Here is a 22,500-nt window from a genome sequence, read left to right as displayed (position 1 = left end):
ATGTGATGAAGCATAGTCCATCATCTCTTACTGGTGGTGAAACACCAGCAGTCTCTAAGTGATCATGAGCTCAATTCAATGCACAGAAGTACGACCCCAAATCGTTCCCCTCCCTGGCCACACCATGGGGGGAACGTCAGGCTAAGTATGGCAGCAGATCTTATTTGCCCCAGTACCTTGTATGTTCGAGAGTTGATGGGGAATCTTTCGTGACGATGAAGCCTCAGTTTTTTGCTGAGCATTTAGAGGACAAGTTCGGGTAGGTGGAGGGCTTGTCCAACATGAGATCTGGGTCAGTTTTGATCAAAACAGCATCCTCCACCCAGTCATGGGAGTTACTCGCTTGTGACAAGCTGGGGGATATTTCTATAACCATCATGCCCCATAAGAGCTTAAATATGATCCAGGGTATCATATTTCACAGAGATCTCCTTCTGCAGTCGGACGATGAGCTGCGTGCCAATTTAAAGCGGCGAGGTGTACATTTTGTCTGGCATGTCCACCGGGATCCGAAGGATAATCAGGTCGCCACCGGTGCCCTCATCTTGACCTTTGAGGGTGATACATTGCCTGAGGAGGTAAAGGTGGTGGTCTACCGGTGTGATGTAAAGCCATATATCCCTCCCGTGATGCAGTGTTTTAAGTGCTGGTAGTTCGGCCATATGTCTTCCTGCTGTACTTCCAGCATCACATGCCGAGATTGTGGACGCCCATCACATCCCAATACTCCATGTGCCCCACCTCCCATCTGTGTCAACTGCGGAGAGCACCATTCGTCTTGCTCGCCCGACTGCAGGATTCTCCAGAAAGAAAGGAAAATCGTGGAGTACAAGACCCTGGACAGACTGACCTACATTGAGGCTAAGAGAAAATGTGAACACTTGCATCCTGTGCATATGACATCGTCTTATGCCATCGCTACAACAGTTGTGGCACAATCAGCTCCACCAACCGAGGTTACTTCTCAGAGCCGGAGGACTACACCTGCCTCCTTGATGGTGGGGGGCATTTCCCTCCCTGTTGCTCCTGCACCACCTACTTCAGGAGCAACCCCCCCCCCCCCCCCACCCCCCCCCCGCAACCATCGGGGACATTCATCCTCACTCCTAAGCTGGAGAAGCATAAATCTTCTTCAGCTTCTCTCGCTAGGAAGGCATCCCTTGGGTCACTCGCTTCCCAGGTTTCTTCTAGTGCGAAAGACGACACCCACTGGTGGCTGAAGAGCCCAAAAGCAGCGGGTCGTAGGGCTTCACACTCATCCTCAGTCCCGGAGACTGAGCCAGTGAAGTCCTCCTAGCCAGGTAAACCCAAGGAGCAGCGAAAGAAATCCAAGAAGAAAACCCCTAAGACTAAGGAAACTGCGGTGGCACCCACACCACCGCTACCTACAAGCTCTATGGCTGAGGTTGGGATGAAGATTTTGGTGTCTGCTGAGGACCTAGATCTCGCCAGACCCTCAGACACAAATTGATACAGACTGCTCAGGCAATAAATAGGTGGCAGTAAGTGACTCTGAGGTATAAACTGCCTCATTGAATGTTCCATGCCTTCCCAGTCTCACGAAGTCATACTCCAGTGGAATTGTGGCGGTTTTTTCCACCGCCTGGCTGAGCTACGGCAACTGTTAAGCTTTACACCTGCTATCTGCATTGCCCTCCAGGAAACCTGGTTCCCAGCAATGCGGACCCCTGCCCTCCGCAGCTATAAGGGATATTACAGGAACCGTAGCGACTATAGTTGAGTGTCAGGTGGAGTTTGTGTTTATGTCCTAAACTCAGTCTGTGGTGAACTTGTGCCCCTTCAAACCCCACTTGAAGCTGTAGCTGTCAGAATGACGACACAGAAAATAACTGTCTGCAATGTATATCATCCTCCAGATGGTGCAGTACCCCTGAATGTATTAGCTGCACTGATTGACCAACTCCCTAAACCTTTCCTACTTCTGGGAATTTTTTATGCCCATAACCCCTTGTGAGGTGGTACCATTACTGTCGCAACTCGACCTCTGCCTCTTAAATGCTTGGGCCGCCACACATTTCAGTGTGGCTCATGGTAGTTAGTCGGCCATTGATTTAGCAATTTGCAGCCCAGGACTTCTCCCATCTATCCACTGGAGAGCACATGACGACCTGTGTGGTAGTGATCACTTCCCTATCTTCCTGTCAGGTGCACGGACGCCTGCCCAGATGGGCTTTGAACAAGGCGGACTGGGGAACTTGCACCTTTGCTGTTATCACTGAATCTCCCCTACATGGTAACATCGATGTGATGGTTGAACAGGTGACTAGCACAATTGTTTCTGCGGCAGAAAACGCGATGCCTCACTCTTTAGGGTGCCCGAGGTGTAAGGCAGTCCCTTGGTGGTCACCAGAAGTCGCTGTAGCAATTCAGGATCGTCAGCGAGCTCTACAGCGGGCTAAGCAGCTTCCTTCCCTGGAGCACCTTATAGCCTTTAAACGGCTCTTTGCGCGTGTCCGCTACCTTATTAAACAACAGAAGGAGTGTTGGGAGAGATACGTCTCCACCATTGGGTGCCACACGTCACCTTCCCAAGTCTGGTCAAAGTTTAAACGTCTTTTTGGATACCAGGCCCCAACAGCTGTCCCTGGTGTTACCATAAATGGCGAGTTATGTACCGACGCAAACGTGATTGCCAAGCACTTTGCTCGAGCCTCTGCGTCGGAAAATTACCCCCAGCCTTTCGCACACTCAAACGGTGGCTGGAAGGGAAGATCCTCTCATTCACTACACGCTGCTGTGAATCCTATAACTCCCCATTTACAGAGTGGGAGCTCCTCAGTGCCTTTGCACATTGCCCCGACACAGCTCCTGGGCCTGATGGCATCCACAGCCAGATGATTAAACATCTCTCATCTGACTACAAGCAACATCATCTCGTCTTCTTCGACTGGATCTGGAGCTATGGCGTCTTTCCATCACAATGGCAGGAGAGCACCATCATTCCAGTGTCAGACCCGGTAAAAACCCGCTTGATGTGGATAGCCATCAGCCTCACCAACATTCTTTGTAAGCTGCTGGAACATATGGTATGTCGATGGTTGGGTTGGGTTCTGGAGTCATGTGGCTTGCTGGCTCCATGTCAGGACGGCTTCCGCCAGGGTCCCTCTACCACTGATAACCTTGTGTCCATCAAGTCTGCCATCCGAACAGTCTTTTCCGGACGGCAACACCTGATTGCCGTCTTTTTTTTTATTTACGTAAAGCATACGACACAATTTGGCGACATCATATCCTTGCCACATTGTATGAGTGGGGTCTCCAGGGAGCACTCCCGATTTTTATCCAAAACTTCCTGTTGCTCTGTACTTTCTGTGTCCAAGTTGGTGACTCCCATAGTTCCATCCATATCCAGGAGAATGGAGTCGCAGGGCTCTATATTGAGTGTGTGTGTATTTTTAGTGGCCATTAATGGTCTAGCAGCAGCTGTCGGGCCCTCTGTCTCACCTTCTCTGTATGCAGACGACTTCTGCATTTCGTGCTGCTGCTCCAGTACTGTTGTTGCTGAGCGGTGCCTCCAGGGAGCCATCCGCAAGGCGCAGTCATGGGCTCTAGCCCATGGTTTCCAGTTTTCAGCCGCAGTCGTGTGTCATGCGCTTCTGTCGGCGTCGTACTGTTCATCTGGAACCCACACTTTACCTTAATGATAATCCACTCACTGTAGTGGAGACTTACCAATTCCTAGTACTGGTTTTCGACGCTTGATTGACTTTGCTCCCTCATCTTCATCAGCTTAAGCAGAAGTGCTGGCAGCACCTCAATGCCCTCCGTTGCCTGAGCAACACCAAGTGAGGTGCAGATCGCTGTATGCTGCTGCAGCTCTGCAGAGCCCTTGTCCAATCCCGAATTGATTATGGAAGTGTGGTTTATGGTTCGCACCACCTTCAGCATTGCATTTACTTGACCCTGTGCACCACTGTGGGGTTCGATTAGCGACAGGAGCTTTCAGGACGAGTCCAGTGACCAGCGTACTGGTGGAGGCTGGTGTCCTTCCACTGCAGATCAGACGTGCGCAACTGCTCACCAGTTACGCAGCACACATTCATAGTTCCCCTGAGCATCTGAATTACCATCTCCTTTACCCCACCTGCGGCAGTCCATCTCCCGCGTCTGCGGCCCAGATCGGGGCTAACAATCGCAGCTTGCGTGTGGTCCCTTCTCTCCGAACTGGAGTCCTTCCCTTTACCACCTCTACTTGTGCTCCGTTCACGTACACCTCCATGATGTACGTCTAGGCTGCAGCTTCGTCTGGACCTTTTGCATGGCCCTAGAGACTTCGTTAACCCCGCCGCTCTCCGCTGTCACTTCCTCTCGATTCTTGACGTGTTCTGGGTCTCTGGAGTGGTTTACACCGATGGCTCAATGGCTGACGGTCACGTCTGTTTCACATATGTTCATGGAGGACATATTGAGCAACACTCATTGCCAGTTGGCTGCAGAGTTTTCACTGCAGAGCTGTTGGCCATATCTCGTGCTCTTTAGTACATCCGCTCATTCCCTGGTGACTCATTTCTCCTGTGTACTGACTCATTGAGCAACAAGCTATCAACCAGTGCTACCCTCGCCACCCTCTGGTAGTGTCCATTCAGGAGTCCATCTATGCCCCTGAACAGTCCCGCTGTTCCATGGTGTTTGTGTGGACCCCAGGATACGTTGGAATCCCCGACAACGAACTTGGCGACAGGTTGGCCAAACAGGCGACGCAGATACCACTGCTGGAGATAGACATCTCCGAAGCTGACCTGCATTCTGTCTTACACCGCAGGGTTTTGCAGCTATGGGAGACAGAATGGCATAACAACACGCGCAACAAACTGCGTGTCATTGAGGAGACTATGAATGTGTGGAAGTCTTCTATGCAGGCCTCTCGCAGGGCATCAGTTGTCCTCTGCCGACTCTGCATTGGCTATACGTTGCTAACGCACGGTTACCTACTCCGTCACGAGGACCCACCTCAGTGTAGCTGTGGCTCCCAAAAGACAGTTGTCCACCTATTGCTCGACTGCCCACTTTCAGCTGCTCTGTGGCACCCTGCGTTCGGCATTGGGTGACAGTGCCTCCACAGCAGCTTTAAGTTTACGTTTTATCCGTGAGAGTTTGTTTTATACTTCTATGTAGGTTTTACCACATGTCCTTTGTCCCTCTGTGTCCTCCACGCTAGTGCTTTTAGGGTGGAGGTTTTAAGGGGGGTAGGACGCAAATTGGCCGACTTGGAGCAGGAGAGGCATCACAGGACATTTTAATTTCGAGTGTCTATACTTTTACAAATAAATTCATAAAACTTTGTCAGCATCACTAGGAACTCCCGGAACTTCAAGCGCTGATAGAAAGCACCGAAGCTGAAATAGTTATAGGTACAGAAAGCTGGCTGAAGCCTGAGATAAATTCTGCCGAAATTTTTACAAAGGTACAGACAGTGTTTAGAAAGGATAGATTGCATGCAACCGGTGGTGGAGTGTTCGTCGCTGTTAGTAGTAGTTTATCCTGTAGTGAAGTAGAAGTGGATAGTTCCTGTGAATTATTATGGGTGGAGGTTACACTCAACAACCGAGCTAGGTTAATAATTGGCTCCTTTTACTGACCTCCCGACTCAGCAGCATTAGTGGCAGAACAACTGAGAGAAAATTTGGAATACATTTCACATAAATTTTCTCAGCATGTTATAGCCTTAGGTGGAGATTTCAATTTACCAGATATAGACTGGGACACTCAGATGTTTAGGACGGGTGGTAGGGACAGAGCATCGAGTGACATTATACTGAGTGCACTATCCGAAAATTACCTCGAGCAATTAAACAGAGAACCGACTCGTGGAGATAACATCTTGGACCTACTGATAACAAACAGACCCGAACTTTTCGACTCTGTATGTGCAGAACAGGGAATCAGTGATCATAAGGCCATTGCAGCATCCCTGAATATGGAAGTTAATAGGAATATAAAAAAAGGGAGGAAAGTTTATCTGTTTAGCAAGAGTAATAGAAGGCAGATTTCAGACTACCTAACAGATCAAAACGAAAATTTCTGTTCCGACACTGACAATGTTGAGTGTTTATGGAAAAAGTTCAAGGCAATCGTAAAATGCGTTTTAGATAGGTACGTGCCGAGTAAAACTATGAGGGCCGGGAAAAACCCACCGTGGTACAACAACAAAGTTAGGAAACTACTGCGAAAGCAAAGAGAGCTTCACTCCAAGTTTAAACACAGCCAAAACCTCTCAGACAAAAAGAAGCTAAATGATGTCAAAGTTAGCGTAAGGAGGGCTATGCGTGAAGCGTTCAGTGAATTCGAAGGTAAAATTCTATGTACCGACTTGACAGAAAATTCTTGGAAGTTCTGGTCTTATGTTAAATCAGTAAGTGGCTCGAAACAGCATATCCAGACACTCTGGGATGATGATGGCATTGAAACAGAGGATGACACGCGTAAATCTGAAATACTAAACACGTTTTTCCAAAGCTGTTTCACAGAGGAAGACAGCACTGCAGTTCCTTCTCTAAATCCTCGCACAAACGAAAAAATGGCTGACATCGAAATAAGTGTCCAAGGAATAGAAAAGCAACTGGAATCACTCAATAGACGAAAGTCCACTGGACCTGATGGGATACCAATTCGATTCTACACAGAGTACACGAAAGAACTTGCCCCCCTTCTAACAGCCATGTACCGCAAGTCTCTAGAGGAAAGGAAGGTTCCAAATGATTGGAAAAGAGCACAGGTAGTCCCAGTCTTCAAGAAGGGTCGTCGAGCAGATGCGCAAAACTATAGACCTATATCTCTGATGTCGATCTGTTGTAGAATTTTAGAAAGTGTTTTTTGCTCGAGTATCATGTCGTTTTTGGAAGCCCAGAATCTACTATGTAGGAATCAACATGGATTCCGGAAACAGCGATCGTGTGAGACCCAACTCGCTTTCTTTGTTTATGAGACCCTGAAAATATTAGATACAGGCTCCCAGGTAGATGCTATTTTTCTTGACTTCCGGAAGGCGTTCGATACAGTTCCACACTGTCGCCTGATAAACAAAGTAAGAGCCTACGGAATATCAGACCAGCTGTGTGGCTAGATTGAAGAGTTTTTAGCAAACATAACACAGCATGTTTTTATCAATGGAGAGACGTCTACAGACGTTAAAGTAACCTCTGGCGTGCCACAGGGGAGTGTGATGGGACCATTGCTTTTCACAATATATATAAATGACGTAGTAGATAGTGTCGGAAGATCCATGCGGCTTTTTGCGGATGATGCTGTAGTATACAGAGAAGTTGCAGGATTAGAAAATTGTAGCGAAATGCAGGAAGATCTGCAGCGGATAGGCACTTGGTGCAGGGAGTGGCAACTGACCCTTAACATAGACAACTGTAATGTATTGCGAATACATATAACTTTCATTATGTTTTCGAACTTCCACTGCTATGAGTGTGAATTATGAATCCTTCCTGGTCATGCTGACAAAGTTTTATGAATTTATTTATAAAAGTATAGACAGTGGAAATTAAAATATCCTGTGGTGCCTCTCCTGCTCCAAGTCGGTCCGTTTGACGTCCTACCCCCCTTAATGTGTTGCAGAGTGGCTGGCTTTCCCTTTTTATTCTCGTGCTTGGCCAGCCACTGTAATCTACTCTCATGTTTTACTCTCTTCTGTTTCTAGCGTCTCTCAGTTGTTTTCTTGTCCTTTTTTTTTTTTTTTTTTTTTTTTTTTTTGAAGTGTTCATTGCCTTCCCTTCGTTCTTGTGGCTTTTCCTTTCTTTCCGTTTTGTGTTATATGTTTCATCCATTTTATTCTCAAATTTGTGGCATTATTTTATTAGGAACAAGGGACCGATGACCTCATAGTTTGGTCCCTTCTCCCGCCTTTAAATCAACCAACCAACCATGGCGATGTTCTGTCACTCTGTGGTCCTGAATAAAATGGTGGCTTATATCAGTATGTTTTGTCCTAGCACTAGTGACATCATTTTTAGCTAGGTTAATGGCTCCTTTATTGTCACAGAAGATCATTATAGGTCCTTAATTAAATTGGGTTCTACTTCACATATTAATGGTCTTAGCTACAATCCTTCCTGTGTGGTGTAATACAGCGCCATATATTCGGCCTCTACAGTACTCAATGCAACAGTTTTTTGCTTTTGACAGGACCGTGAATGAGACCCCCCCTTTAATTTAAAGCAGCAGCCAGTAGTGGAGTAATTCAGCGCCCAGTCTGCATTGCTGTAGCGTTCTAGTTTAGCATTACCTTCTCTACGGTATCTTAATTTGTGGTTTGAAGTTCCTCTTAGATATCGGAATATCCTTTCCACAGCCTTTGGGTCTCTGCAGTATCTGCTCACTGCCTTGGTGGCAAAAGCAATGTCAGGTCGTGACCTATGAGACAAATATAACAGACTCCGTACTGCTTCTAAATATGTAACATTCTTATGACATTCCACATCTATCTCATTTATATTTACCTTCACTCCTTCTTCCATTGGAGTAGTTATGGGTTTACAGTCATTCATGCCAAATTTCCTTAAGATTTTTTCTGTATATGATGAATGATTTATGCTCAATTCTTGTCTCTCTTCATCCTTAGTGATCTGTGTATCTAAATAACATTTAACTTCTCCCAAATCATGCACCTTAAATTTGGTTTGCAGCTGTTTCTTAAAAATTCTCATTTGGCTTTTGTTTTCAGTCAGGATAAAGAAGTCGTCCACCCATATTGCCATTATTATTATCCCTTCTCCTCCCCTTTTGTTGTATATACTGGGATCTGCCTTAGATTGCTACATATTCATATTTATTAGAGTTTCATGTAGACATTGAATCCAGCAATGTCCACTCTGTTTAAGTCCATAAATTCTTTTTCGCAAATGCCAAATCTTTTTTCTTTCCAATCTGGTTTTCATGACTTCTGTTAGTGGAATGGCATATATCTCCTCCAATATCCCATTTAATTATGCTGTTTTTACATCCATATGATGAATTGTTGAATTTTGTTTTGCTGCCAAGGCTAAAAGATATCTCAATGAGGCATACTTGACTACGGGTGAAAAAGTTTCTTTGTAAACTACGCCTTGTTTTTGTGAATATTCTTTTATTGAAAGTCATGCTTTATATCTTGGTGATGAATTTTTGGGGCTCTTCAAAGTGAATACCCATCTTACCTGTAATGGTTTCTTATCTGCCAGCATATTTACACATTCAAAGGTTTCATTCTGAGATAAAGATTCCAATTCCCTTTCCATTGCTTCCTTCCATTCTTGAGAGTTCGGTGGCCACTCATTGCTTCGTCTGCTATTGCTGGCTCATCATTAAAAGACTGGACTGCATTCATCTCACAGTTTTGGTATGCGAGAAGAACCCCTACATTGCTATCTTCATTTTGTTCATCCTCAAACTCACTGTCATAATAAATAGTCTCCATTTGCCTTTGACTGTTCTCTTCCTGTTCTTCACTTTCTCTTTCTGCACATAAGGTTTCACTCTCAGAACTAGGTGCAGTTAAGTTAGTAGTCTTGTCCTCTTCAGAGTCCTTTCTATTTTCAAAGAATACTACATCTCTGCTTGTAACTATCCTTTTATACAATGGATTCATTAATCGGTAGACTGTTGAATTCTCACTATAGCCTACAAAAATATACTTTTTAGCTTTTGGGTCACATTTTCCTCTCAGCTGTTTTGGAATGTGCGCCATTGCATCACACCCAAAAACCCTAATATTGCTTAGGTCAGGTTTCCTTCCTGCCCATATCTCATAGGGGGTTCTGTTCCTTAACGCTTTTGTAGGTGATCTATTGTTCAAATATACGACTGTTCACACCGCCTCTACCCAAAAATCTTTTTATAATTCAGGATCAGTTATCATGCTCCTTCCTTTTTCGATAGTGGTCCTATTAGCCCTCTCAGCAACCCCATTTTGAGATGGGCTGTTCCTTATGGTAGTTTGATGCCTGATTCCCATTTTTGCCAGAAGTGTCTTCAATTTCTGGCTAACATATTCTCTCCCATTATCAGACTTGATGACCTTTATCTTCTTTCCCATCCACCTTTCAACCACATTATGATATTCCTCAAAAGTGTCACTCACTTGGTCTTTGGAACTAAGAAAATAAACATGAGTATATCTTGAATAATCATCAATAAACGTAAGAAAATAGTAAGTCCCACTTACAGATTTGCACTCCATCAGACCACATACATCTTTATGGATTAACTGTAAGACCTCTGCAGATTTACTGTACTAGTCTTAAAAGGTAGCCATACTTGTTTTCCTTTTATGCATGTCTCACAAGGGTCCTTGGATACACTATAATTATGTATTCCCTTTACCATATCCCGAGTCTACATTGCCATAAAAAACATTCCGCTGAGTATACTGAATGACTAACATAGCTATTTTTACTGTCAGAGGCATCCAACGTAAAAATATCCCCTTCGTTACTTGCTGTAGACATAACTTCACCATCTTCATTGATTACTCTTGCTCCTTGCATGTCAAAAGTGACTGTATTTCCCTTCTTGACAATTTCCCCTACAGGCAGTAGCCTAGTCGCAACATTTTTTTGCATATGAACATCATATGCTGTAACCATTGAGTTCACTATTTACACTTACATGTAGGGCTAGTTTCCCAGCCAAATGACATTGGAGCTTGCTCTCATCAACAGTAGATTTTCCCATATCAGCTGCAGCGGGACATTTATCTGCGTAGTGTCTTCTTTTGAAGGAACAGACACTGCACATTCAAGTAATTGATAAGCCTACCTGGGCAATGGATCCACTTTCCTCAATGTGAATGCACAAATATGTCTGACCTCCTGTGGGAATCTCTAAGTGGTGAACAGGAGTATAATGGCCAGGAACTGCAGATTGATGGCATTCGATGGGAGCATGGAACAACCATGAGGCGTACTGAGATTATCAGTGCAGTTGTGATAATGCTGTGTCCCAGATTACCGCACATACCTAATAAGCAGGAGACCCTGGGTTCGAATCCCAGTCTTTGACATTTTCACATGTTGGCACTGATTCCACAAAAATGTCCCGCTGCAGCTGATAGCAGTGATCCCCCTTCAATTTACATATTAAAATATTTCCCTGGCAGGGAAGGCATTCTTCTTTGATGAGCCATGGAAATTATTTAATGATAGCGGAAAGATGCCCCTTCCCCATTAATTTGAAGGCTGCTGCTTGAAAAGATGTAGAAATAATTTCCACAATTATTAGTATGAGTAGTTTAATGTTAGTTGTAATTGGTTGTTAGCATAGTGTACAGAGGTAACCTGCCAGTTGGTTTATAGTTTGATTCATTCCAAAAACCTAAAATATGTCTTTTATGTGACATGAAATGTGAGAGAATGAATGTTCACTGCACCCATCCTATAGCTTCCATGGTGGCAGTCACCAATTCTACCATCTTGTTACAGAGGGCAGTAGCACTGGATGTACCAAATGTTGGATGCCTGTATGGAATTAAAGAACACGATTATGTTTTGGTGCTGGGATTCTCCATTGAACAGAAACTGAATCCTAATAAAAACTTGCAAGAGGGTGACTTTCACGAGAAGGCCTCATTCAGTGAAAGGAACCTTCCAGCAGGACTTACATTGTGTGGTGTCCTGAGATCTGTGAATACCAATGAAGAACAGAATCAGAAACACAAAAGTGAGGTTAGTATTGCCTACTATAAGCATCTTTTGATTATTATTATTGTTATTAATTATTGCCACTGGTAAAAAAAAAGCTTTTTTAGGCTAATATGTATTCATCAGCTTATTTGTCATATTGCTGGCACAAATGGTCAGCATCTTCTAAGTGTAGTGAGCTACTGTAGCCATTTGCAGACTGACACTTTTTCAAATGGTAATGATTTTATTGATGAGTAGGTTGTAATGTTATTTGTTTAATATGATTAGCAGACATTTGATATGGCAACACAGGTGTACAATTGACATTCACACAAATTTTAACAGCATCTCTAAATAAACAAGCGTACAGTCATTGATTTTTTGTGAACTCTGGTGCTATTGAAATTCCTGCTTAATGCACTTTGAGCCATAGCAGAATTTTTTGTATGTATTTATCTACATTGCTGTTTGTACTCTACAGTCCAACTATTTGCGGAACCCCGAGGGGGCTTACCGCCCTTTGGTGAGTATGCACTTGGCTAGCATGGGGCCCCAGCCTTTGCTGCACTACTTCCCTTTCTGTGCTGCAAATCTACACTTCAGCAATCTCTTACCTCTTGTGACTCTGCGTCAGATGGTCCTTTTGGTGCAGACTCTGCCTGGACTTGGTTCACGATTTTGGTCTTGATTTCTGGTTTGCTCTCGGCACTATCTTCACCTTCCATTAACATTTACACTGTCCCCATTATTGGATTTGACCTGGTATCTTTTCCAAATTTTACAGAAGTATGTGTCATGCAGGGAAGATCACCCACTGTGGTGTACACTCCACCTCTGTGCTTGTCCACTCTGGCACCCTTCCTTCGTGTTTTCATACACTCAAATGCCAGCACGTTAGCATCCTGATGTGGCGGATCATTAAGCACTTGCGTAATGGTAGCCCCCTGACCACTCAGGGATCACACTGTGGGTGCCTGCGCACTGTATGCTATGGAGTATGTGCGCATCGTGACTGGGGCACAAGGACCACTGACAGTGGATTACTGGCCAGGTAGCCATTGCTGTGGCTGGGAAGGAAAGGCTTCATATGATGCAACATATTTTGATCCCAATGCGTTCCCTTTCCTTGCCGTGCCGTAGGAGGAATGTAGGACCAGACGACAAGGAGTAAATTCCTTCTCCCCCCCCCCCAATACTTGGTCTGTACAAGAACCAGTGGGGACACCTGTTTGACCACAAAACCTTAATTTTTTTGTGGAAAACTTTATGGCAAACACGAGGAAGTTACAGCCATCTCTAAGAACAAGAGCAGCTCCCTCCTAATTAAAACATCATCTCTTGCATAATCACAGGTGCTACACTCATGTGAAAAGTTTGGTGACATTCCTGCGACTGTCACTCCCCACAAGAATCTTAATGTGGTCCAGGGCATCATCTTTCATCGTAATCTTCTTCCACAATCTGATGATTAGCTGCGGGCCACCATAGAGTGATGGGGTGTGCGCTTCATCTGTCATGTCCATAGGGGACCAAGGGGAAAACAGAGTTGTTGCTGGGGCCTTCATCTTGGCTTTCAAGGGTGGTATGTTGCCTTAGAAGGTCAAGGTGATGGTCTACTGGTGCGACGTGAAACCATATACTACTCCTTGTATGAGATGCTTCAGTTGTATGAAGTTTGGACATATGCCTTCCCATTGCACTGCTACCCCTGTCTGTAGGGATTGTGTCCATCTGCTGCATGTGAATGTTCCTTGTGCGTAACCTTCCATCTGTGTAAACTGTGGCGAGCTCCACTCTCCCTGCTCACCAAATTGCTCTGTTTTTAAGTGTGAGAAGAAAATCCAGGAGTATAAGACACTGGACAAGCTCACATATCAAGAGGTCAGAAAAATGTATATGCTTTTAATCCTAGACAAATGACACAATTTTATGCTACAGCTGCAACTGTGTCACCTTCTCTGTCAATGGTGCCTTCCTCTGTAGAATCTCTAATGGTGAGCCCTCAGAGTTGCCGGCTGATACCTGTCCCCCGGGCGCTTGGGAGCCCTTCTGGTGCATCCACAACACCCACTTCGGGAGCATTGGCTCCCCATCTGCTGGGAACACCAGTCCCCATCCCTCAGCTGGAGGCACTTCATCTTCCTCCATCTTCTTTAGCTAGGAAAAGGTGCTTTGCGACTCTTCCTTCCATGGTTCCTGCTGGCCCATAGCCAAACACTATCCAGTGGCTGAAGGAATCACAGCCTGCAGGCTGTCGAACTTCTCATTCTTCCTCTGCCCTGAAACCAATTCAGGAAAACCTTCTCTGTTCTCATCATCTGAGGAGGAGGAGGACAAAAAGAAGTCCTCTGCCATGAAGTAAACTCCAGTTGCCCGTACATCACCGGACTCTGCATGTACTCCTTCTGTGCCCAACATGGAGATTGTGGTGGCCCGTGAGACACCTGATCTCCTCAGGCAGTGTGCCACAGAACCTATATCAGTGGATCCCCTGACATCTCACCTAATGTTAACACTTGACACTGGGTCATAATCTGCCCCCCTGGCCATTTCATGACCCCACAGCATTGAGGCAGGTTGATCCTCCAGTGGAAGTGTCACGGATTTTTCCACCACCTGACTGCTTTTAAGCATATACCCTGCAATCTGGATTACCATTCAGGAAACATGGTTTCCAGCAACTTAGACCCCCTCGTACCTACTGAGATTATTTTAAGAATCGTGCCAACTATGAGAGGATATCGAGTGGAGTTTGTACATACGTGGTGGACTCTGTATACAGTGACCTTGTGCCTTTTGATACACCCTTGGAGGCTCTGTCTGTACAGGCACTGACACATCAGGATGGTACCATCTTTAATGTTTATCTCCCTCTTGATGATGTCGTATCCCAGGATGCATTACACCCCCACCTTTTGTAGTCTTGGGCAACTTCAACCTCCATAACTGTTTGTGGGATGGAACAATGAGCTCTAATCGTGGTAAGGACATCAAAATTTTACTGGCACAGCTCGATCTTTGACTCTTGAACTCTGGTGTGTGCCCTCCCTCGCCCTCCACACACACACACACACACACACACACACACACACACACACACACACACACACACACACTCTCTCTCTCTCTCTCTCTCTCTCTCTCTCTCTCTCTCTTCAGTGTGGCACACAGATCTTATTCGGCCATTTACCTCTCCTTTTTCAGTCCTGACCTTCTATCATATATCCACTGTAGAGTCCACAATGACCTGTGTGGTAGTGACCACTTCCCGATCTTCCTGTCCCACACTCAGTGTTGTTCCCCTGGACATCCATCCAGATGGGTTCTCCAGAATGCTGACTGGGACAGGTTCACCTCTGCAGTCGTCCTTCTCTCCCCATCACAAGACAGTATAGATGTGGCTGTTCAGCATACGAGATAGCCATTCTTTTTTTGGCAACCAAAGAAGCCTTCCACTCTTGCTCGGGATCCCCCTATTGGAAGGCAGTACACCAGTGGACCATACAGATCGCCTCATTGCCTTTAAACGGCTCTGTGCCCATGTTCGCTACCTTGCAAAATGACGAAAGCAAGAATCCTGGTAATGGTATGTTGCCACCATTGAATCACGTACATCTCTGTAACAGGTACGGGCAAGGATCAGACACACCTACAGCTTCCAATCCCGTGCAGATGTACCAAGTATTTCCTTAGATGTTGCTGTTTATACTGATCCAGATACTATTGCCAAACATTTTGCTGAGCATTACACACATGCATCTGCCACCCTGCCTTGCAGCTCATAAAACAGCAGGTGGAGTGAATGTATTTATCTGTCACTACCTGCCACCTGGAGCCATATAATGCTCCACTCAGTGAATCGGAACTCTATAGTGTCCTAGCTCATTGACCTGATATGGCCCCAGGGCCAGGCCACATCCACAACCAAGTGCTGAAGCATCTCTCAGTGAATTGTCAGTGTCACATTCTTGCACTCTTTAATCAGATCTGGAACAAAGGTGAGTTCCCAGCTCAGTGGCAAAAAAAAAAACAATAGTTCTGATGTTGAAACCGGGTAAGAACCCTCTTGAGATGGACAGTTATCGCCCAGTCAGCCTTGCTGACATTCTCTATAAGTTGCTCGAATGCATGGCGAGCAAGTGGCTGTATTGGCTCAGTGAGTCTCAGGGCCTTTTTGGCTACAACTCAGAATGGTTTTCGTAGGGGCCACTCCACTGCCTACTAGTCAAGACTGGAGTCCCCCCAATACCTATCAGGTGCCAACAAAAGCTGCTGAATTCTGCTATATGGTTTTGTAGCTTCCCTGAACACATCCCAACCACTGTGTCCTTTTACCTGGAAAGGAGCTCCAACTCTCACAGCAGCGACCCAGAACTGTGTTTACAATGGCTGCACGCATCCAGTGTCTCTGTTCGGAACTGCAACTTCCTCCATTGTTGCCTCTGGTCAGGAAGACATCGCATCTGCCCCATGGCATGCCCCGACCTCAGATTTGCCTCGAAGTCTCCTTTGGTCCAAAAGATTCTGTTGACCCCATGATTTTTTGCTGCCTATTCTTGACTGTCCTTAAGAAGTATACGGGTTCGGAAGTGATATTCACTGTTGGCTCAACAGTCGACGGACAGACAGACGTTGCGTACACATATACACAGTGCAGTGACTCCACTTTCTGCCAAATGGCTGTAGTGTCTTCACTGCTGAATTGATGGCTGTTAAATTAACCATTAGCCATGTTCATTCTTGCATGGACAAGAGTATTCTAATCTGTGATGACTCCCTTAGCAGCCTTCAGGCTATAGACCAGTGCTACTCTCCTCACCCATTGGTTACATCTATCCAGGATCTCGTCTCTGATCTACATCATGCTGGGCAGCAAGTCGTTTTTGCTTGGATCTCAGTCGTGTTGGGATTTTGGGAAATGAATGAGCTGACCATTGGCCACCAAGATATCAATTCTGGAAATGGGGGTCCCAGAACTGTACCTTCAGCCATTTATACACCATAAATTGCTGTCAGTCTGAAACTCAGAATGGTGTGCTCTGATCTACCCAAACAAACTGAGGCCAGTTAAGGAGACAACAACTGTGTGGCACTCTTCCCTACATGCTTCTCACAGGGAATCCACTGTCCTCTGTCGACTCTGCATTAGCCACACTTGACTGACCCGTGGCCACATTCTCCAGTGTGAGGATGCCACTCGCAGCCGATGCAGAGTCCACCCGATGGTGGCCCTCGTACTCGTAGACTGCCATAATTTGGCTACTTTGAGGCAACATCTTAATCTTCCTAACATGCTACCTCTGGTGCTAGCAGATGACACCAACTCAGCTGACCTGGTGTTATGTTTTGCCCGTGATGGCAGTTTCTGTTCATCTTTGGCAGTTTGTGGGGCACCCCTCTCTGGATCCCAACCCCACCTTCCCCAGCGGTCGCTTGGTGGCCCTTGCTGGGTGACCTGGCCAGGTCTCTACACTTTCCACCTTTTTTTCCTCTTTATTATTTTTCATTTCTTGGTTTTAACACCTTGTCTTGATCGATATTTTAAATCTGTTCCTTACCCTCCCACTTTTGTCAGATGAGTGTCATACAAGGAGATCCAGAAACATGACTGCTGCTTGTTCCCTGGGAAACTGTGGTACAGTCATATTTTGTTGTTGTGTCACAGTGCTGAATAGGATTTTCATCAGATGAAATAAAACTTATCAAGTAGCTGTTTACAGAAATACAAAAACTAAAGGTTTTATTTTTGGATTACATGAAATGTTACCTACCCTCTGCAAGTCTCTGTGTTAAGAAAAGTCTCTTGGAAAATCATGTAGATGGCTGTGGATTCAATCCCAAGAACACACTAACAGTTGCAATTAATTTGGTCACCATGTTCCATCAATGAGTTTCCGTCAGTAGCAGCTGTTGCTGGATAACTTAGATTGGTGTTCAGCTTTGAGGGATTTTTTTCCACGATTGGATCATTGGTCTAATGAAAAATTGTGGTCATGGCAAGAGAACAGTTTCTAAATACCGAATGCAATTGTTCAAGGTACCAACTTAACATTAACCAATCACTTCAAAATAAATAAGAAAGTAAAAAACAGGAATGTTATTGTTTCATCTGAAGTGTTTCATTCAATGTAGAAGACTAATTTGCTGATGAGCTGCAGTTACAGGATGTTATTTAGCTTAACATTTTATTTCTGCATGACTGAAAATACTAAAAAGCTCTGGCTTCTTCTCCATATTGTCCATCTATAACTGAAAGTATAAAGCTTAGCATAATAAGCAATTTTATAAATAAATACAACACTTTTCCAATGAATGTGACATACATTCTTGCTCTTAAATACAGCAGCTCCTCATATTGATATTTTTTTTCAGAAGAAACATTACAAGGCTCACTCAATCTCAATGTAAAATGTCAAATTGACACCTTGAGACACAATAACAGAGTAAACAGTTTTTGACAGAGCACTCTCAATGTGCATTGTCCACTCTGATCTCTCCAGCATTATCACGACATGTCCTGTACTCAGTTGTGCACCTCGCTACTCCAAACCAGGATGTCGAAGCATAGAACAGACACCATGCCCCATATGTACCGCAACTTGTGCTAAAATAAAATTGCACCGTCCCACTGTGAAGACATGCGGTGTGTATCTGTATCTGTTCAAATGCACAGACAATCACAGCAAAATGTTTACAGCTTGTGGTCTAGTGGCTATCTTGCTGTCACTGGATCACAGGGTCTTAGGCTCAATTCCTGGCGGCTGGGTCGGGGTTTTCTCCAACCGGAGACTCATCATCATTCAGGAAAGTGGCGAGACTGGACTGTGCAAAGATTGGGAATTTGTACGGGTACTGATAACCATGCAGTTGAGTGCTTCATAAATCAAATATCTTCATCTATCACAAAAACCTCCAAACATTTTGAATTCTAAAATATTTATCTAATAAAAATGTGCTTTCACGTGTCACAATCATCATTTATCGGCTAGGTAGATGTTCAGTTTGGTAACACATTACTGTTCCAAAGTGATATTCTGTGCTACAAACACAAGTAACTGAATACCTTACAAAGGGCGATGAGAATGTCACATCCCATCTAATAATCTTAATTGGATGATGCTATGTCACAATTTTCTGTGGATCAGAATCCACTTTTTTCAAAACTTCTGTTGGTGTCCAGTTTGTTCTTTACTTAAAGCATATATAAGAGTTAATGTAAGTAAATATTTATTTGTTTTGTACTACACTGAAAAAGCGGTTAAAATGTGTTTTCAGAATATGTCAGAGTTATTCGTGAAGAAAGAATGTCTAATTATGGTTGATAAATTTATTTTCAGAACACCAGTCAGCTGGATCACCATGTTTTAATAGTGTGTGTAAGAGATGAAACAAATGAGCTGAAGGCATATATGAACATTAATAACAAATATGTAAGCAAGACATATCAAGTTGTGGATGATTGTGAAGTCTGGAAAGAATATTTACATATAAGGGTTAAGGGCAGACTACCAATTACATGTGAAATGTCAGCAGAAAGTGTTGTGGAAGCTATAGGATCATTACAGAAGAAGGTAAGTGTACATTTGTGTTATATGAAGTCTGCAAAATAAGAAAAAGTTTGCATTCGTGAAACACAAGAAACTCCTAGATAAAACATGCAGGGCTACTGAAGCAGTATCAGATAGAAAGGTTGCACCAAGTTTGTAGCCCCATTACATCTATTTATTGCATGGATGGAGTGTTACCCCCAACACCACATTAATGGTCTCATTAAGGGAGTGCACCACAGTACTAAAATAAATTCAAAATGGAGGCTTGTCACAAATGTTTCCACAACATTTATTACTTTTTCTCATTTTCCAGTCATCATAATAATGTAACGAAGGTATTAAAAGCCTGTTTAAGAACTGTAATGTTTGCTGTTAACTGCTCAAAAATTAGAAATGGTAGAGATTAGGTGGGTAGATCCAAAAGCTAATGAGATTTTACTGAATTGTATTAAGGACGAAAGACACTTAATGCACAGCCTGATTAGAAGAAGGAATTGGTTGATAGCGCACATCTTGATGCATGAAAGACATGTTAGTTTGGTACTGGCAGGAGGGGTGGGGCAGGGGGTAATTGTAGAGGGAGGTCAAGGCTCAGATATAGTAAGTTTGCAGTAGTTATACAAAGATGAAGAATCTTACACAGGAAAAACTAACATGGAAAGCTGCTGCATCATACCAGTCTTTGGATTAGACACTACAACAGCAATAACAACAGTCAAATGATGACTAATACCTCTTTTTTTCCCTCCATATAGCTTGTGTAAATACACAGTCTAAATGAAGCACATTTTAAGTGTCGTCAGACATGGTTGTCACTTGGATGGGTGACCATCTAGGCTGCCATGCACTGTTGACCCACCGGGATGCACTCAGCCTCATGATGTCAATTGAGGAGCTACTTGACGGAGTAACAGCCCCTCCAGGTCACAACAACTAAAAAATGCCAGGAGACTGTTGTGTTGATCCCAAGCCTCTCTATATCCACATCCGATGATCCTTATTGGCTGAGGGTGACACTGAGTTTGTCGGAACCATTGAGACTTTCCAAGGCCTGATCAGACGGAGTTGATTATTAGGTTTTTTAATATTGTTTTTTGAAAGGTAGCCTTGACGTTTGTGGGAAGGAGATAAAATTCCAAGGCATCATAAAATTCTTTTTATTTGAAGAGTTTATTGTAAAGACATACCCTTCCAGAATTGTTGACATTTTGTAAGGAATCTGTTCCTTCATTTTTTAGAAGTTAGGAAATGAACAGCTGTATTTTGATGCAAAAGGAGGCAGCCAGAGGTAGAACTAAAATTGATGTTTATTTAGTTGGTGACTAAAGTGGGCGTCATTTATGTTGGCGGCCGAGTTTAGGTTCGTTCTGCGCATCTGACGTCACAAAACACAGTCAGCCAATGAACAGAGAACGACGTTGCCAGATCTCGACAGCAGTGCAGGGCATGGACGAGTGTCTTCAGTTTTAGAAACGTTCAGTCATAAATAAAGTAATAGAACAAAAGCAATGTCTTGATAGCAGACTTTCTTTTATACTGCTTTTTCACAATAAAGAACAGCGGTAATTGTTTATTTCCTATTGTACTTCGATGAAGCATGAGTAATTCATAGTTATACTAACAGTGTTTGTCAGTATTTTGCGTGATGTGTTACAGTCCTCATGGCATCCCATAGGCGGACGAGCCGCGATAGCGTAAGGGTTAAGGTGTTTGGCTTCTATGTGAAAGGTTATGAGTTCAAACTTTGTGCGGTGCTTAATATTTTCATTATTTAAAAACAATATCAAAATGCCGTACTTCACGAATTATATTCGTTTGAATGCAATTTTTTTTTAATTTCTAGTGCTTTGTCTCTTCATTAACCCTTTCGCTGCTGCAGACACGTGCTCCCCGCATTCCGCGCCGTGGGCGATTTTGTCATCACTGCACTGCTCGCCTGTGCAGACACATGGTGTTCCCACTACTTTGACACGCTTATCATTCGATTTCACAAAAACTATTTGGCCCAAAAATTTGATTTTTACACGTCTTCTTGACTGATGCCTTCCCCCCATAAATGACTTAATTTTGTTTCGATGTTCAACGCAGTTATTATGCAGCATTAAATGTCGTAAACCATTGCACGAAATTTTGAAGAGTTTGCAGAGGTAGAAGTCCATAGCGTATACTTTCCGTATGGTCGATTTTAGTTGCCACAATGTTGAGAATGAAATGTGGACAAGATACCTAAATTTCATATAAAATTTACTGTATAACAATATCTCATTTAATTTAAGTACCACATAGGTGTCGTATGTCATATTGAGAAATATTCCGTCTTTCGCGACTGTAATAAAAGTTTTATTTACATCGGACGCGTTTGGCTTTATTTTAAAGCGCTTCAATCAATGAAAGGTATGGCACATACACAATGGTACTCATGTTCTCTTTCTTGTTTTTGTTCCACAGTCACAGTTTTACCAATGGTACTGAAATATATTCCTCTTCTGCAACTATAATAAGTGACTTATTTAGACCAGACACGTTTTTCTCTTTTGAAGCATCTTCAGTGGACAGTATTTTGTCTCCTCCATTGCCAAGTCACCTTTCGTAGTTTTGTGCTGCGGTAACACAATATTCAACGTTTGTGTTGGCTGATCAGTGTTTTAGCAAATAAATGATGTTTGTGTGTGCCACACACAAAAAATATATTTGACATAGCTCAGAGCACTTCACTGATAGACGGTATATTCAAGTCCTAATGTTTTTGTAAGTCCACAGTTTTGTTTAATGTATTTTGTCTACTTCCTTTTGATTGATTGAAGTGCTTTAAAATATAGCCAAATGTGCTCAGTGTAAATAAAACTTTTGTTACAGTCGCGAAAGACGGAATATTTCTCAATATGACATACGGCACCTATGTGGTACTTAAATGAGATATTGTTATACAGTAAATTTTATATGAAATTTAGGTATCTTGTCCACATTTCATTCTCAACATTGTGGCAACTAAAATCGACCATACGGAAAGTATGCTCTATGGACTTTTACCTCTGCAAACTCTTCAAAATTTCGTGCAATGGTTTACTATATTTAATGCTGCATAATAATTGTGTTGAACATCGAAACAATATTAAGTCATTTATGGGGGGAAGGTATCAGTCAAGAAGATGTGTAAAAATCTAATTTTTGGGCCAAATAATTTTTGTGGAATCGAATGATAAGAGTGTCAAAGCAGTCGGAACACGATGTGTCTGCACATGCGAGCAGTGCAGTGACAAAATCGCGCACAGCGCGGAAGGCAGGGAGCACGTCTTTGTAGCAGCGAAAGGGTTAATGCGGCC

General features: G+C 43.6%; 1 protein-coding gene across 1 annotated transcript in view; it reads left to right on the top strand.

Moving 5' to 3' along the window:
* Positions 1-22,500, top strand: part of LOC124622414 (ufm1-specific protease 2) — a 77,002-nt gene that overhangs the window by 5,694 nt on the left and 48,808 nt on the right. Inside the window, exons 2-3 of the mRNA XM_047148104.1 lie at positions 11,427-11,669; positions 18,965-19,198. Of these exons, the coding sequence (XP_047004060.1) occupies positions 11,427-11,669; positions 18,965-19,198 (477 nt within the window). The remainder of the gene's footprint in view (positions 1-11,426; positions 11,670-18,964; positions 19,199-22,500) is intronic.

This window comes from Schistocerca americana, chromosome 7 (genome assembly GCF_021461395.2).
Source record: "Schistocerca americana isolate TAMUIC-IGC-003095 chromosome 7, iqSchAmer2.1, whole genome shotgun sequence".
In the NCBI taxonomy this organism is placed as follows: domain Eukaryota; kingdom Metazoa; phylum Arthropoda; class Insecta; order Orthoptera; family Acrididae; genus Schistocerca; species Schistocerca americana.
This window is presented reverse-complemented; position numbering and strand designations above follow the sequence as displayed.